Source organism: Candoia aspera, chromosome 3 (genome assembly GCF_035149785.1).
Source record: "Candoia aspera isolate rCanAsp1 chromosome 3, rCanAsp1.hap2, whole genome shotgun sequence".
In the NCBI taxonomy this organism is placed as follows: domain Eukaryota; kingdom Metazoa; phylum Chordata; class Lepidosauria; order Squamata; family Boidae; genus Candoia; species Candoia aspera.
In genome coordinates, this window is record NC_086155.1 from 87,956,681 (window position 1) to 87,973,064 (window position 16,384).

The window sequence follows — 16,384 nt, forward strand, 5'->3', positions numbered from 1 at the left end:
AAAGGCTATGGATTTCTCGTTAAGAGTAAACATAATAAAAAGTTTATTACTGTACCAGTTTTTTTTAAGAAATAAAAATTCTGAAAAATACAGGAAATTATGAGTCACTATAAATAACTGTATTCATGGTTTCCATAAAATGTCCTCATGAACACAATGCCATGTCAATAAATCCATCTGTGGCCAATTGCATGCCAGCACGCTATTTCTTCAGAAACTTTCTTCCTGAAATAAACATATTTTCTAGTTAAAGTCTTTGTTTACAATGAAGTTCACTCAGACCTCAATTTCTTGTTAAAGAAAGCACTTCCTGGATGGAAATTTTACTTCAGCAACACCTCTGGTTTCTGAGATTTTAGAAGATGTTGCTCATACATATTTAAATGTATTATCTCTAAAATCAAAAGAGTTCAGAAGCTCACAATTTACTAATTAGTTTAAATGAAATCCAGTATTTTCACATATATTTATATGTACTGCAATCTTATGGAATTACTGTCTTTCTCTAGCCATGAATTACATCATATGCAATACGTCTTTCTGTACAGGAATCTACAGGACCATATAGGAGGGATTTCAAACTCAAATTGCTGTGAGAGCCACATGAAGACCAGCCTGAGGGCTACAATACCAAATTCCCCACTGATAGAAACATCTCCAGTGAGTCAAATATGAACATCACAGCATATCACCAGACATAACTTTATAAATAAAAAAAAGTCCACTGCAAAATAGAACCATAGAGGTCCCATCCTTCACCCACCATTTCCATGGTCTTTAACCTCCAGAAGGTTGCACTCACCAAATACATTTAATTTCAGCATGTGCATAACCTGCTCCCTCTGCTGCTGCCCCATGCCACCAATAGGCTGCTGTCATGGCTGTGATGGTGTAAAGGCTAGGAGTGTAGTTGCCCTGTCCAAGACAACCCATTCCCTCCCAAGAACCAAACCACCTGATCCCAAAGCCACAGCAAGGAGGACCAGACCCCAGCCGCTCTGCCCAAGTGCACTGTCCTCTCAGCCTGAGGAGGGACCCACAGTGCCTGGCTGACATCAGTAAGGCCACTTCTCGGTACATGCAATACAGCATGCCCTCTCATTTAGGCACTATCGCAGGTTGCAGAAAATAACTTGAAGGGCCACATGAAGCTCACAAGCCCCAAGTCTGAGACCACTGCCATATAGTGAAGATGATATTCAAGCTGCTTAAAGATATAGGCCACACTGCAAAGTACTAGATGCACTCTTCCAGTTTCCTGAGTCTGCAGCATTCTAAGGTGCACCTGGCTAGGGGTTTTCAGACTTTTTTAGTCTGCGGAACCTGTTAGTTAAAAAAAAAGTAATACCCCTGATCAAAAAGCAAAGGACTAATTGACAGAAAATTGGCTGGCTTTAATGAGCTTTTTCCCCCTTTAATCTCACAGAACCCCATTAAGTTCTCACAGAACCCTAAGGTTCTGGGAAAACGGTTGGAAAAACCCTGTACTAGGCTATTGCTGGAAAGTGAAAAATTGCAATCCTTCTGTCACATGATGCATGGAGCATATGAAACTCCTTGCAGACCAGCCCTAAAGATAAAGCCCTAAAGAAGTTAAGCATTTTCATGGTTAACTATCATCCCTGTCACATATTGTCAGGTATCTAACCCCAAGCCAATTCATTTCCTGAACAAATCAGAAATACATCCAAGGAAACAGAAGAACATATAATTAATTTTAAATATTTGCAATATTAGGCATTATTCTCAATCACAATCAGCTAAAACTAGCTCTACGAACTAGTAAAATGATTTGAAGAATTCCTTGACAGAACTGAGACCAACATTTGAGCTGCTAAAATACACAACTTTTCATAGTTAAGCTGTAATTCTTTGCACATTTCCTTGGAAAAAGCTCCCCAAAACATTATGGAATTTAATTCTAAGAAAATATGCATATAGTGATCTTCTTACATCTTTAATGTGGATGTGACTGAACATAGTAAACAAAACATTAAGGACCTCAGCGTGCTAAATATTCTAGAAATATGACAGCTCCATTTTAGAATTTTTTTTGCTCAATATTTTACTTTTATATATTGCACTGGGCTTTTTGGGAAAGTAAACTGGTGATCTAAGATGACAACAATACTTCAGTAATTTGTACTGTACTTCTGTGTCTTAGTAGTTACTCCGTGTTTACACTAAAGAAAGGTAACAATGTTTGCATGAAAAGTTATTTTAGTGACTTGGGGTATTGCACTCCATTTACCTAATAAATACTATATAATATAGAAATACATACTTGATTTTTCTTTGCAGCAGATAAAAATTATAGTGAAGAATTTTCAGAATTCTTTACTCTCTTTGTTGATATATTTTAGCATGCCACTGAGTGTTTGAAAGTCATTACTGTCACAAGTCACCTCTTCATCTACATTGTGTGTCAGAGGATCAAAGGAAGACTCACTCAAACTCTTTGGTGAAGCATGAGATATATATTTTGATATTCCAGAACTCACTGAAGAGTCTAATGTAACTATCTGTTTTTGACTGAGTAAGTTTTCATTGTCCTTAATATTTAGATCACTGGTGCTTGTAGAACGACGTAGTTTTCTGCAAGTAGAATGCTTGGCAAAATCAAGTCCTTGATCATCAAACCAATAATGTGCTGTTAATTGCTTGATGCCTGCTGCTCTTTCATGAACTGCAATTCTTGTTTGTAATCTTGTAAGCTCAGATTCCTATAGTGCAACACACATTTAAAACTTTTAGAAATTAGGTGATCAGGGATTGCCAGTCTTTCTTAATGGGAGCTACTTATGATTAATAAAAAATACTGATAGCTATTTCTGATTAATAAAAAAATATCCTGAGCAACATACATGGCTTGATTATTCTTAATAAGCAAAGCATCTCCAATGCTGTTTTTACAGGTTATCAAGCAATGATCTGTTTCTGAGACAATATTATTTGAGTAACAGGAGGAGCTAGTGTGAAAGAAAACTGATCCTTACCTTTATTTCAGCGCTGATCTTGACACTTCATAGTGTCTACCAATGCTTTTAAATATATTTCTTATCTTTTTTTTTCTTTTTGAGGAAGTAGTCCCTGCTTCCTTTATTTCAGCAGATTATTTTTCTAACAACACACTAGGGTTGTGTTACTTTACACGTTTTCCAAACAGGATTTTAAAACTGTTTTGATCTATCTTATCCTTGCACCCTCAACATGTTGAAAGCTTAACTAGAGAGTGTGGCTTTCACACCATAAAGGCAGCTTCTCAGCTCAATTTGGCCTCCCAACATATGCATCCAAAGCACACTTTGTAAGGATTAACAGTATCAATCGTCTTCTTCGACAACCATAACTTACAATTTTGTGAACTTACTTTTTTTCCTCCACCCCCTATCTTTATCCAAGGTTTTCACAGTAGCTATGAATGAGTACCATCCAGAATACAGATTTCAGTGTTACAGACACGTACTGCACAGTACCTGTAAAATGAATTGAGATGACAACCCTATATCCCATGCAAATATTCCTTTCTTAACTCACTTTAAGAAGCAACTTTTCATTTGCTGCTTGAATCATATCATCTCTGGACTGAAGCTGTTGTTGCAGATTATAAACAGTGTTCTGAGCATCAACCAGTTCTAGCTTGATCTGCTGGAGTTGCCCATTAACATGATGAGATTTAGATAGTGACTGCTTCCATTTTGTCTGCTCTTCTTCATGGGAAAGTTTCTGAAGATACAAATATATTTCAAATACAATTTCTCAGCTTAATTAATATTTCAAAATTAATACAAATCTTAAATTTATCAGTTCAACTAGCAGTTCAACATGGAATTTTCATTTTATGAAGTGGTTTGGCTCTACCATGCCTGGCACTTAGCAAAGACAATAATCTTACATAAATAGAAAGGAACTTGTCCTCCTGATATTAAGGAATGGACTCAGGATATGAATCTGTTATCTATTTTTGAAAAGTCTTCATATTCCAAAAATGAGAAGATGAAGCAATATGGTTCTACATGACAAGCTTAAGGAATTATTTCAGTACTGATACTAGATAGATTCTATATGGATTTTTTATACAAGTTTTTTCCTGTTAGGTTTAATTTCTTTTAATCACTGTAATATAATTTTAATCATATCACCACTATTGTGTTTTATTGGTTGTGTAGTTATTGGTATTGCACTATTTAAATTTTTAAAAATCAGAAATAAATAAAAAAACTGTACATTAAAAATAGCACTAATAACTTTAACTATTGTTAAATCCACAGTTGTTAAGATCTTCTTGATAATGGACATCCTGATTGGACTGGCTTTATTATTCCAATGAACAAATTTAATTTAAAAAATAGATGTTCTGTCCACTCCCATTTTATGGTTTTAAGTAGCTAGCAAACATCCATATATGATGAAATCTAAACTATTAAACCATTATAAGAAAAGGTAAATAGCCTGGGTTTTAATTCCCTCCTAAACCTTAACAAAGAGATCCTCAACCATAGCAGCAAGTTATTCCCTGGTCTAGGATGTGCCATGGGATAGTAGCTGTTGGTATTATGCATATCCATGGTGCTTAATTAGTTTGCCAATGTTAATCTCATAATTCAGGGGAAAGGAGACTGAATGCTGTAAAATTATTTCATACACACTTGGTACAACACAAATTATTATAAACCTAGGGATAGTTCTTAGACCCATACCCACAGAGATTCTCATTCTCCCATACATAATTCAAAACAAAAGGGAAACAGCAATTTTGTTCTCACCTCTGATAAAAGAGATTGTTTTAGCAAATGTATTTCTGCAGTGAGCCTCTTAATCTCAGCTTGCATCCTTGCTTCTAACTGGGTTTCTCGCACCTGAGCTGCCCCCAGTTGTTCTGCCAAATTATTTGCACAGGTTTCCTGAAAGAAAATTATGCCACACAAAAAAAATCAACAGATCTTGCCATCGTATCTTATTAAAAATGTTAAAAAAATAAAATTATCATTATTATTAAAAACAAGAGTATTTGAAGTAATACCAAAGTATCTCAAGTTTGTTTATAACAGAAAATCACTACTAATTTTCTAAAACAAATCAAGAAATTATTTCTAAGGCTATTTTTGAGACCTTTTGTACAAATGACATGGGCTTTCCTTTTTTAAACTATATTTTTTTGTTTGGCCAACAGCTGCAGAGGGAAAGGTAGTGATAACAACAAAAGTGGGGGACCTGGGATTTCCACAGGTTTTGAAAGGAGTGAGATCTTTTGGGATCTTCCCTATTTCAGTGGAAAATACTATTGTTTCTGGTGTTTTGTTTCCAAAATTTGCTACCTAGGGTTAGCAAAAGAAAAGAAAAGAAAAGACATGACATGACATGACATGACAGAGCAACTAGCTACATTATCAACAACCATACAGAAAGTTGGCATACAAATCCAGGAACACAGGCTGCCTGTCTCCTAAAAGGTGGCACAGAGTGCCCAGCTTGGCTACTGAAAAGACCTATGGAGAATAACAATAGTGGCCTGTCATCTTCCTGGGCATATCCTGTTTCAATTAAGCATAATGACTTAGATTTCTCCACATATACAGGCCTCATAGATATTTTGCAAGAAATAGCATAGGATATCTGAACAAAATGCTCAAAACTGTATTTTTCTTTTTTTCAGACATCAAAACATTTCTTAGACCCACTGCTGTTAATTGTCCTAAGACCATCATGATTTATTAAAGTGGAAATAGATTCACAGGAAGGAACACATTGGAGTGTTCATGAAAATGGGGATACATTCAAGTCTCAGCCCCTTAGTCCCAAGAGACCTGAGGGGAAATATGTAAAAAAAAATGCCCTACCCCAAAGCCTACTGTACTATGTAATAATTACAAAAGGGCAGAAATTGCAGAGGCAGGCAAAAAACTTGTCAGATTCAGGCAAGATGCATGCTTTGAAAATAATTCAGAAGAAATTCTTTGGCATTCACATGAGCACACCACTTCTCTGCTATTCATTAAAACAACCAGTCTTTTTTCAGGTTTTCTCCACAAGCTTGAGAAAAGGTGTAGCTACTTTAAGAGCCACATTAAAAGTTGCTTCTTTAAACCAGCAGAATCTTTTTTTTTCTTTTATTCACCTGAGGTGTAAAATGCTTCTTTTATGTTGTTTTCAAACTGACCTAGCATTATTGGTTAGATTTAATCTTTTGTCTTTTCCCATTTGAAACCTGCTCAGAAATACTACTGACGGATTGCAAAATACTCATTAAACTGATCCTGGAAAGACTCTTGCATTGGGCCAGTTGATTTCTCATAAAAATAACCTGTAAAATTGGTTACTTTTTCATGTGAGATATGGTTCACTTCTTCCAGTTCAAGAGAGATCCTATCCACATCTCTCTGAGCTTGAGCCTGTTGGCGGCGACTCTCTAATAAATCCACATGAATTTGTTTCACTGCTTCACGTTCCAGTCTCAACTGTTGCCCCAAATCAAGTATTTCTTTGTATTGTTCTGCTATACACCTTTCTTGATCTTTCAGCTTCTAAAAAGAGAAAAGTGTTTTTAACAAAACTAAATCTTTGTCTCCCTATTCTTTTCATTTTTAGTACTTCTATTCATTACCATAAAATCAGATCTGTTGTCTGAAAAACAGAGTTCTAGAGTGTGTTAAAATTATCAGCCAGATGGAGCAGTATTTTTTGTTGGCAGATATGTATACAAACTTGTCTAAAGAGAAAGAAAAAAATCAGCAATATCAGAAAATTAAACACAAAAATACTGGCATGTTCTGATGGAAAAGCAAACAAATTGCATTTCACTATGAAAAGAAACATATAATCTTCTATCAACTCAAAGTAAGCTTCAATGAGTTCAGTGGAACATACTTCAGAGTTAGACAATAGTCTCTTCAATGAAAAGGCAATGTTATTTCCTTATCATATATTTATCATTGATTAAATAAGGGATTGGCCTGACAACATGGAGTACCAACAAAAAAGCAGAGCAGAATAGACAAGATAAACTTACTTTCTCAATATCTGTTATTTTTTGCTGCTTTTGTTCATTCTCTTTTTTAAGATGATTTATCTCTTGATCTTGTTGGAGAATATAATACTCTTTTTCTTGAAGCTCCTCTTTTGAACACTGTACCTTGCTTGCCAAACTCTCAATCTGATAGCAAAATAGTGAAGACAAGGTAAGTTATAAAGAGAATAACCATTTGAGGAGTTTAAACTCCTTTACAGTACACATTTTATTTGTTGAAAGTGAGCAACTGGTCACAACTATTTTAAAGAGCATTTTGAACAATAACAGTACCTGTTTATCATAATCCTTTATTTGCAGCTCTGTTTTTTCCAAGCTACTTTGTAATGTAATTATTTTTTGTTCCATTTCTCCCCTGTACTCACGAATTGACATATCCAACTGTGTAACCTTTTAAAAAAGGGAAAAGAAAAAATATCAAAAGAAAAAAAAGTATTACAACTAAATATGTGGAGCATTAATGAAAATATACATCCTAAATATCTTTATTTATTATTCATTATTTATTTATTAATCAAATTTATCGCTGCCCATCTCCCCCCGAGGGACTCGGGGGGGGGGTTACAATAAGAACACAGTTAAAACAATGGAATATAAAACTATACAATAAATATAGTACATAATAAAATATAAATATGATGGAGACCAGATGGCTAAAATTTCTCTATAAATCTGCAGGTAAAACAGGGCCAATCTAGAGAGCTAGCCATCTCCAGAAGTGAATATTCTCCCTCCCGCCCCAGGCATGGTGACAAAACTAGGTTTTTAATTGTTTGTGGAAGTCCAGGAACGAAGGGGCCTGTCTCACCTCTGGGAGAATGTTCCAAAGGGCAGGAGCTACTGCAGAGAAGGCATGCTTCCATGACTCCGCCAGATGAAACTCTTTAACAGAAGGGGTCTGTAGCATGCCCTCTCTGTATGCCCAGGTGGGACGGGTCAATGTGGGGATGAGACGGTGCCTCAGGTAACCTGGTCCCATGGCATGCAGGGCTTTAAAGGTCATAACCAACACCTTTACTAATAAGGCTACAATAATTTTTGAAATCTTATTAGATTACAGATTATTCTGATCATGTTCTAACCTGAGCTGCTCTTTGTTTCAAATCCCAATTTCTTTCTTTCAGCACATTTTCCATATCAAGAAGCTCTTGCCTTTTCTCTTCAAGTTCATCCTTGCATTCTCTGCAATTTTCATTTAAAAATGAGAAATATTTTGTCAGGGAAGTTAAATTCTGATTATCCTCACCCCCTAATTTTCCTACAACCCGATTCTATGTTTATTTAGAAATAACTCATTTAATTTGTATTACCCACAAAAGCTGAAGAAAAAAATACAGCCAAAAATTGTAGGCAGAAGCTGTAGCATAGCTCTGATAACTTGACATATGAATTATGGGTTTAGCTTTTGTCTCATCATCATTTTAATGTTTTAATTAAGAGATTAGTAAAAACAAATATGACTTCTTCTCCTAAAGATACTAGAAAACAGGCTGAATTTTAAATATGTCTTTTAAGTTTGCACATGCATATTTTCAACAATGTAATACATTTACTACTAATAAAATGCTAGGAGATAATTAAATATAAGAGTCTAGTATTCTGATTCTGTATGTGTTCACTCCATAGTAAGTCCTATTCTCTCTGATGAAGTTACTTCTACATACACAGACTTAATGGGCTGAGTTTATGGACTCTCATATTTAGCATTAAGCCATTCTAAATTTAAAAAAATTATTTCTACATAGTGAAGTTTAAAAGCATATTTTTGCATTTGTTTTTGTTAAGCATTTGTGGCTCAGCTAAGTTACATCTCTGACAGGCTTTTGTCTGGTGCTCTTCATGCATCAAAAAAAGGCCAACACAAAAGAAATGCAAAGCTAGGTGTGACATTAGTCCAACACGAATACAGCTGTATATTCTCTCTCATGAAAGGCAATAGTATTTAAAAACAAAAACAGTATACTTATAGTATACTGCATTTCTCTACATTTGGGAAATAGCTTGGAGGACAGCTACACTATTTTGCTTCAAAAATTAGCAATGCAGTGATTTTAGGGCAACAAAGTCATTTAAAACACAATTAAATGTATTAGCATTTCATTGTTAATAAATAAACGTAATTAAGGGTGTATTTCAATTAACAAAACGCCAACAATACATTCTGAAAAGGTAAGCATTCTAATGTATTAATTTGTAACGATGAAAGGTAAAGACTCCCTTGATTTGAGATCCAATTCTGGCAGCTGTGGAGATGGAAGATTTTTGGCATGAAGATTTTTTGGCAGAAGTACAAAAATGGTTTGCCACTGCCTTCTTCCTGGATGTTTGTTGCACATCTCAGCATATAGCCCTGGAATTCACTTGAGATCTCCCATCCAAATGTTAACCAGATCCAATCATGCTAAGCTTTAAAGCCCAGACAAGCTTTAGTAGGTGCTGCCACCTGCTGAAACTACTAGTTTGTTACATTGATCCAGTTCTGTAATGTATGTTAACACACCTTAATTCATCTGTTAAATCACGGATAGTAGCATACTTCTCCTCTAGAGTTATCTGTGCATTCTGTAATGTATCCCGAAGGTCTTGTAGTTGTCTCAAAGTAGTTTTTAACTCCCCAGTAGCATTTTTCAGGTCAGTTTCTAGAGTTTCTATTTTCTGAATGGAATCTTTTTGCTGGGTCTCACTTACAAGCAGCTTGTCTTCTAATTCCTTCACTTTTGTGCAAATAGAGAAAAAAGCAATCAAGAACATGTAGCCATATAGATAGTCCTCACTTAATGACCATTAATTTAACGATGGTCCAGAGTTACGACAGCCTCGGAAAAAGTGCTTTACGACCTGCACTCACACTTAGGGCCATCACAAAATGTCAAACCACCCACTCAGTAACGTAATCGCAATTCAGGTGCTTGGCAGCCAGCTCACATTTATGACCAGTTGCAGCGTCCTGCAGTCATGTGATCACAATTTGTGCTCTTTTTTGCCAGTTTCCAGAAAAAACATCTATTGGGGAAGCTGGAATCGCTTAACAACCCATGATTCACTTAATGACCATGGTGATTTGCTTAATGGCCATTGTAAACCAGCCGTGATTCACTTAACGACCATTGTAAAATGGTCATAAAATTGCTTAGGATTAGGGTGGTTAGTCACTTAATGACCACAGCACTTAATAACCAGTTTTCCGGTCCCTATTGCGGTTGCTAAGTGAGGACTACATGTATAACATATGTATTTATACATGAGATACAGCTTTAAGTTTTTATCCTATCCTTTGGGCTATTCCAAGATAAAGAACACAAGTTAAGTATCAACCATCACCATAAAATACTTCTTAAAAAAGCAAAAGTAAAGTAAAATACATTATCTAACTGATGTCAGATCCCCCCAATCAAAGAGTTCACAGAACCCCTTATCGGAGCATCTTCTACTAGTTTCTCATCAATGTTAACAGACTCCATGTCGCCAGATGGGAGGGGGTGCTGGGATGGAGTGTGAATTGTATTATTATGGCTAGGGATTTATGGTGTTAACACATCAAGGCCAAAGAACGGACATACACCAGAGACGCCACCTGGAAGGGGAAGGGGGGTGGCATACTATAGTGGGAAGAAGGGAAAAAAGTAATTAAGTGAATGTAGTTTTAAATGTAGGTTTGAGCGGGAATTCTCCATTCGCAGCTTTACTCTCGTGCTAGTCATTTTGCTTCATTAAAACAGTAAAAGAGCTTGGTCTCTCGACTGTCATTGTGTGAATGCTTGAATGTGCCAGTGCTTACAACTGAACTGTTTGCCTATCCGTAAATCTAATAGACTAGGTACCAATAAAGGGACTCTGGAAAGAATGTTCTATGGCCACATTATAACCATTGAAAATACACTATTCCCATTTATTCTATGAAGTAGAGCTTCATGGTTAAAATCAAAAGTTTAATTCTACTTAGAAACAAACTAGAAGCCAGTTAAGATGTGCCTGTGTGTGCCTGTGTGTGTGTACACGTGCATGTATGATGTATTCAAGTTGGCATTCAAAAGTTCCCAAATAGTCCTCTAGGATGTCCCTGTGCACAAATATGGATGTTACCAATCATGCATAACTGTGGCAAGCCTCTCTTTGGCCAACCTAGTAACAAGTACTTTGTGCCACAGATTCTACTTTGATATCCAAATCTTAGGATCAAATCTAACAGCAATTCTAAAATGTGAATTTGGTTTTTACTGATATAATTCACTGAAAGCCATCAAATCCAAGCTAAGTACCTTTTCCTTCTTTGGACTTAGTTTCTATTTATTAGTTCTCATGCTGTCCCTTACAAAAGTCCATTAATTATATTTATTCACAGTGCCTCAAATTTAACACACCTAGCTATCCACCCAAAATATATCCTCTTCCTAGTGTTACATATATGCATACATACCCATCATGTTACTCCGTTTTGGGTAAGCAGTATTTTGCAGAGCACAGAAAAAGAGATAAGGGATAATAATCATAGAAATCAAAGGCTTACTCTCTTGAAATCTCTTCCTCTCCAATCTCTCTGTTCTGGGGGGCGGGGGGAAGGGTCAGGCAAAGGAGAGATTGCCTAGAGAAATCACTTGCTTTCTTCCTCCTCATCCCCTTCACAGAGAGGAGAGATTGGAGAGAAAGAGATTTCAGGAGAGTAAGTTGTTTGCTCTTCTACACATCGAGAGCAATGCGATCGTGCCAGCAGCGGGAAAGGGTCAGATAATGCAGGCAAAAATGTAGTCTTGACACATGTTTAGTTTTACAGCTACTCCACAAGCAAGCTGGATTCATACTGTAATATTTCTCCAGTTACACTTGTAACCTTACACTTTTTAACATTCTCACAGCATGTTTGACTTCTTTTTCATCCATTTTCCTTGGCCTACTATAGTTCATAGCATTAATTTCAGTTCTACCCTTTGCTGTATCCCTATCATTTGATGTAATGGTATATGGGAATGACCTTGGGAGATGGGGGTTGGGGGGAAGAGATGCTGCCTAGGGAACAATCAGATAAGAGACAGTATAGTCTGCAGCTGCGTAATGGGCAGAGAGAGAAACTCAGAAAGGAACCTCCCTAACTGATCAGGCTGTAAAAAGAGATGGTGGAAGATCTGTACTTTCAGACTTGCAAGATTCTGTTAATGTAGCCTTACAATAAAGTAGAATTAGCTCATCTGGTCATGTTTCCTTTGTGATCTACCTCAGAAGGCTGACTTTCCCATACCAATTTCTAAAATAAGCCTTCCAGCATTTTATCACTTCAGTTTCAACCCAAAACATTTCCTCACATTTATTTATAATTCAACTCATTCTGTGAGAAACTCACTGTTAGCTCTCTTCACCTACTTCCAAAGCAATTTTTTTTCATTAAAATTGCTCTGTGCTTCTCTGACTCTTTTAATCTTTAACATTCATTGCACTCTTAACCTACATTCTTTACAACTGTCCTTTTCTTTCTATACACATTAGACAGTATCCTGTTATCATCACTTTTTGTATACTTTTTAATGCATTTTTCTCATCCACAGCCTTTACCACTTTATACACAATTCTTTTTCACACTTCCCATTAGCGTAACTTCTCATATACAGTACTTCTGTGCCATTTTGTAACACAATTATTTTCACTCAGGTCCAAGCAGCTTCACACCCTTTTTTCTTCCCATTCATTCTGTTGACTCCTACTTTCTCTTCCTGCAATCATTCTATTTTCTTTCTCCTTTGTTCCTCTTTTTTTCCTTTTCCTCCATGTCCATATTTTCCAAAGATCCACCCTTGGCACTATTTAAAATGGTCAATTCCCCATTTAGAATCTCTGATCACACTTGTACCCTTCACAACTGCTCAGTCTTTCATCTTAAAGAATCGAATGAATCATGATTTATATGAACAGCCATGTGCTAAATAATGTTTCCAAAATATTTCTAAGCAAATCCCCACCAAATATTACAATTCTCATTCATTTCTGAGTCCCCAAATGGTTCAGTCACTTTTTCTGTACTCTCTTGTATCATTTCCACCCATCCATTCATGTCACCTAGAAAAAAAATGTTCTCCCAAACTGTGTTCATTTATAATGCAATTTCGCATTATGCCAAATTGCATAATTTTTCTCAAACTTCCTTTTTGGTTCTATCATTATCACAATTTGCTAGGAGGTAAAATTCAACTATCACCAACCTATGAAATCTTACTTTCATAATACCCTAGCAACCCCATATGTATTTATCAACTCTGCTCCACAAAATCAGGCCACCTTCATCTAGATTTATTACATCTTTCTGTTTTCCTACTTTTACAGATGCACAAAACACTTACGTTTCCCTCTTTCATGTCATCTGTTAATTTAGGCTCTTTATCATTTACTCTTCTTACATTCTAAGTCACAATCTTCTATATATCATGCTCATTACCAGATGGGCCCACAGATATTTTCTGCTGCTCATCATGGCCTTGGTTTATCAGGTTTTTCACAAAAGTATTTTAGAAGGATACAGAAAGAGCAGATTAGATTAACAGCCTTAGTTATGTCTATGTTACATGCAGAATTTCCAGCTAACGGAAGGGTGGTATTGGTCAATATTGATGCATTTGGCCATTATGCCATAACCGAAGAGTTTACCTTGGTATGTCTTTTTATTAAATTCTGAGATCCTCTGTTGTAAAGTAATTTCCAGTTGGTTCAGTTGCATTGCTTTAGTATGACCATCTCGTCTTAAATGCACTAATTCTTTCTCCATGTCTATTAATTCATCTTTACACTGATCCATCTCTTTTTTAATCTGCCTAAAGAAACAAATATACCATGCCTTCAATGAATAACTAAAATAATAGCATGTTTACAGGTCTATAAAGCATTGAGTTTGATCTTAAATAATAAAAAAATTGTAACTATACCTCAGAACAAGATAGATCTGAACCTATAAGTGTAAGCCATTTAGAGTCATGAGAAAAGGCACAATATAAATGGAGAAATAAATAAATAAATAAATTTGAAACTGCACTCATATACTAATCTGGGAATAAATTCCACTGAAATCTATAGGACTTCTTAAATTGATATGCACAGAATTATACTATAAAAGTTTTGTTTTGAAAAACTTTGTTTTTTTCAATGACAATACATTCAAGAAAAGAATTGCATGTTTTTAAACTTAAAAAATTAGGACTATACCTGATTGTAGCAGTAAGTTCTGCTACTTTTTGTCGTTTCACATTGTTTTCTTCAGTAGCTAAATGAAGCCTTTCATTCGTTCTTCTCAATTCTTCTTCCAACATATCCTTCTGCTTTTGAAGTTCATGTTCTAGTTTTGATACCTGTTTTTTAAAAAGAGAGAGAGAGAGATTCGCACTGCAAACTTTTTTTGGTCGCATATCCCAATGCAATTTGTGTAAACAAAATTAGGAATGCACACTTAATATACCATGAAGATTAGTCCCAATGCATGGTCACAATTTATGCTTGCAAAGTCAGAAGGTCCACTGAGTTGAAGCAGCCCTCATGGGAATGTTCAGGGTGCATTTCAACACTCAGAAGTCTCTCCTATGGGTTCAGTCATACCCAAATCAACTGTTTTCATCTTTTTTCATATTAAGCATAAATATATACAGTTTTGGGGTATCTGTCATGACCTCGTTGCAAGGCACAAAGAGCCTCACAACGTGGATCATGATCATTAAGAAATAGAGGAAGGAGATAATTAAACCAGGGATTAACACAAGCACCCAAAAGCACCCACACCCATGGACCCATAGACGGCTGAATAGAAGGACATCGGAAGAACGGAGATAAGCCGCACCTGGTGCCCTGGAGGACACAACCGAATCCGGGGGACAAAGGAAGACACCGGGAAAACACCCAGGCAGCCATCAAGGGTCCCATCAAGAGGGATCGGGACAATGTAGGGTGGAGGAGCCCGGGGCACTACAAGAGGGTATAAAAGGGGCACCTCCACACCATCACCCCCGTTCCCGTTTTTCGTTCTGTCAGCCATCATTCCAATAAACCAGAAATCCTTAATACCCATTAAGTGAGTCTGTGTCTTATTGCGAAGCGAGACTGACCCTGACAGTATCTCAAAAGTTTATAATGTTTATAATACTAAAGAAATTAATACTACATGAATAATCTTTATGAAAGGCTTTTCATTACTTCTCACCTAATGGTTAGGTTTCTCACTTTTGAAAATTATTGTTTTGAAGAAACAGATAATTCAAATATAAATGTTTCTGCTTTAAATATAATTTGGAGTTCAGATATACAGACCTTGTGCATTTAATTCTGCCATTAAAATAGTGATAAGGTCATAAAACAATTTTTTAAAAAATTACACTACAAATGAGCTACTCTAGAGAACTTATATTGCATTTAAAAAAATTACTGTGGAATTATGGCTTGGGGACTGTGAATTAGCATTTCTAGTCTAAGCCAATTTCCAATTAAGTTGAATTCCATTAGAATAAGTTAAACTAATTGCAGGTAATAATCACGATCCAAAACAAATCAGACCTCCTTAAAACCAATGGAGCATGGGAATTTATTAAGCAATATGCTCTAATTAACACTGTGGGTTCTTATATCTGATTAATCAATCATAGTGTTTTGCTATAGCTACAGAAACAGGACACTGCACGCAAATAACATTTATCATTTTTCAGAAAGCAAGAAAGCAGTACTATTTGTATAATCCTCGCCCATAAGATTCAGGTATCAAACTGTAGGATAGGTATTTATAGGCCTGGACAATATTCCTACATCTGTAGAAGCACCCATAGTTTTGTCCACACAAATGCTATGGCTCCTCAATCTATTTGTCAATAGCCATCACTACTTTGAAACTGTGTTCTTCAACCAGTAATGTTCTTCCACAATGGGCAACTTGAAGTTTGTAGATAGAAATGCTCACTATATTTCAATGTCAAAAAGTCCCAACTCTAAAATGTTTTGTTCTGACCTTGAAACTATCCATTCCAACTTTCATTTTGCAATCAAAATGTCTGTTTCAGGGACATTACACCAAGCCTTTTCAACACTGGATGATTTCCAGTAATGTCAGAGATGAGACATTTCAACCTCATAATATTTTGCACAACTGTATTTGGAAAGTGTTTTAGTAATGACCAGCAACAAAACAACAATCTACCAAAAGGCAAAGTGATAAAGATTCTTCCCCTGCCCATATTTATTTTTGTTTTTCTTCTGTGGTAGGCAGATACACTTCCAAACAATAAGTGGCTTACAATCACCTGCTATTTTTATTTTTTATGAAAAAACAGTGAAGGACTTCGCTTTGCCTCAAAGTATCATACTGGGAACCCCAGCCATAGAGCAAAATTCCTTCAAGATATA

At 35.9% G+C, this 16,384-nt stretch overlaps 1 protein-coding gene across 1 annotated transcript in view; it reads right to left on the bottom strand.

Annotated features, from left to right (window-relative positions):
• Positions 1-2,283: 2,283 nt before the first annotated feature.
• The window catches only part of CCDC18 (coiled-coil domain containing 18), a 40,905-nt gene continuing 26,804 nt past the window's right edge, over positions 2,284-16,384 (bottom strand). Inside the window, exons 18-27 of the mRNA XM_063298306.1 lie at positions 14,210-14,352; positions 13,658-13,821; positions 9,528-9,741; positions 8,110-8,209; positions 7,301-7,417; positions 7,010-7,153; positions 6,321-6,524; positions 4,767-4,904; positions 3,538-3,726; positions 2,284-2,723 (exon numbers count right to left, since the gene is read on the bottom strand). Of these exons, the coding sequence (XP_063154376.1) occupies positions 2,328-2,723; positions 3,538-3,726; positions 4,767-4,904; positions 6,321-6,524; positions 7,010-7,153; positions 7,301-7,417; positions 8,110-8,209; positions 9,528-9,741; positions 13,658-13,821; positions 14,210-14,352 (1,809 nt within the window). The 3' untranslated portion in view covers positions 2,284-2,327. The remainder of the gene's footprint in view (positions 2,724-3,537; positions 3,727-4,766; positions 4,905-6,320; positions 6,525-7,009; positions 7,154-7,300; positions 7,418-8,109; positions 8,210-9,527; positions 9,742-13,657; positions 13,822-14,209; positions 14,353-16,384) is intronic.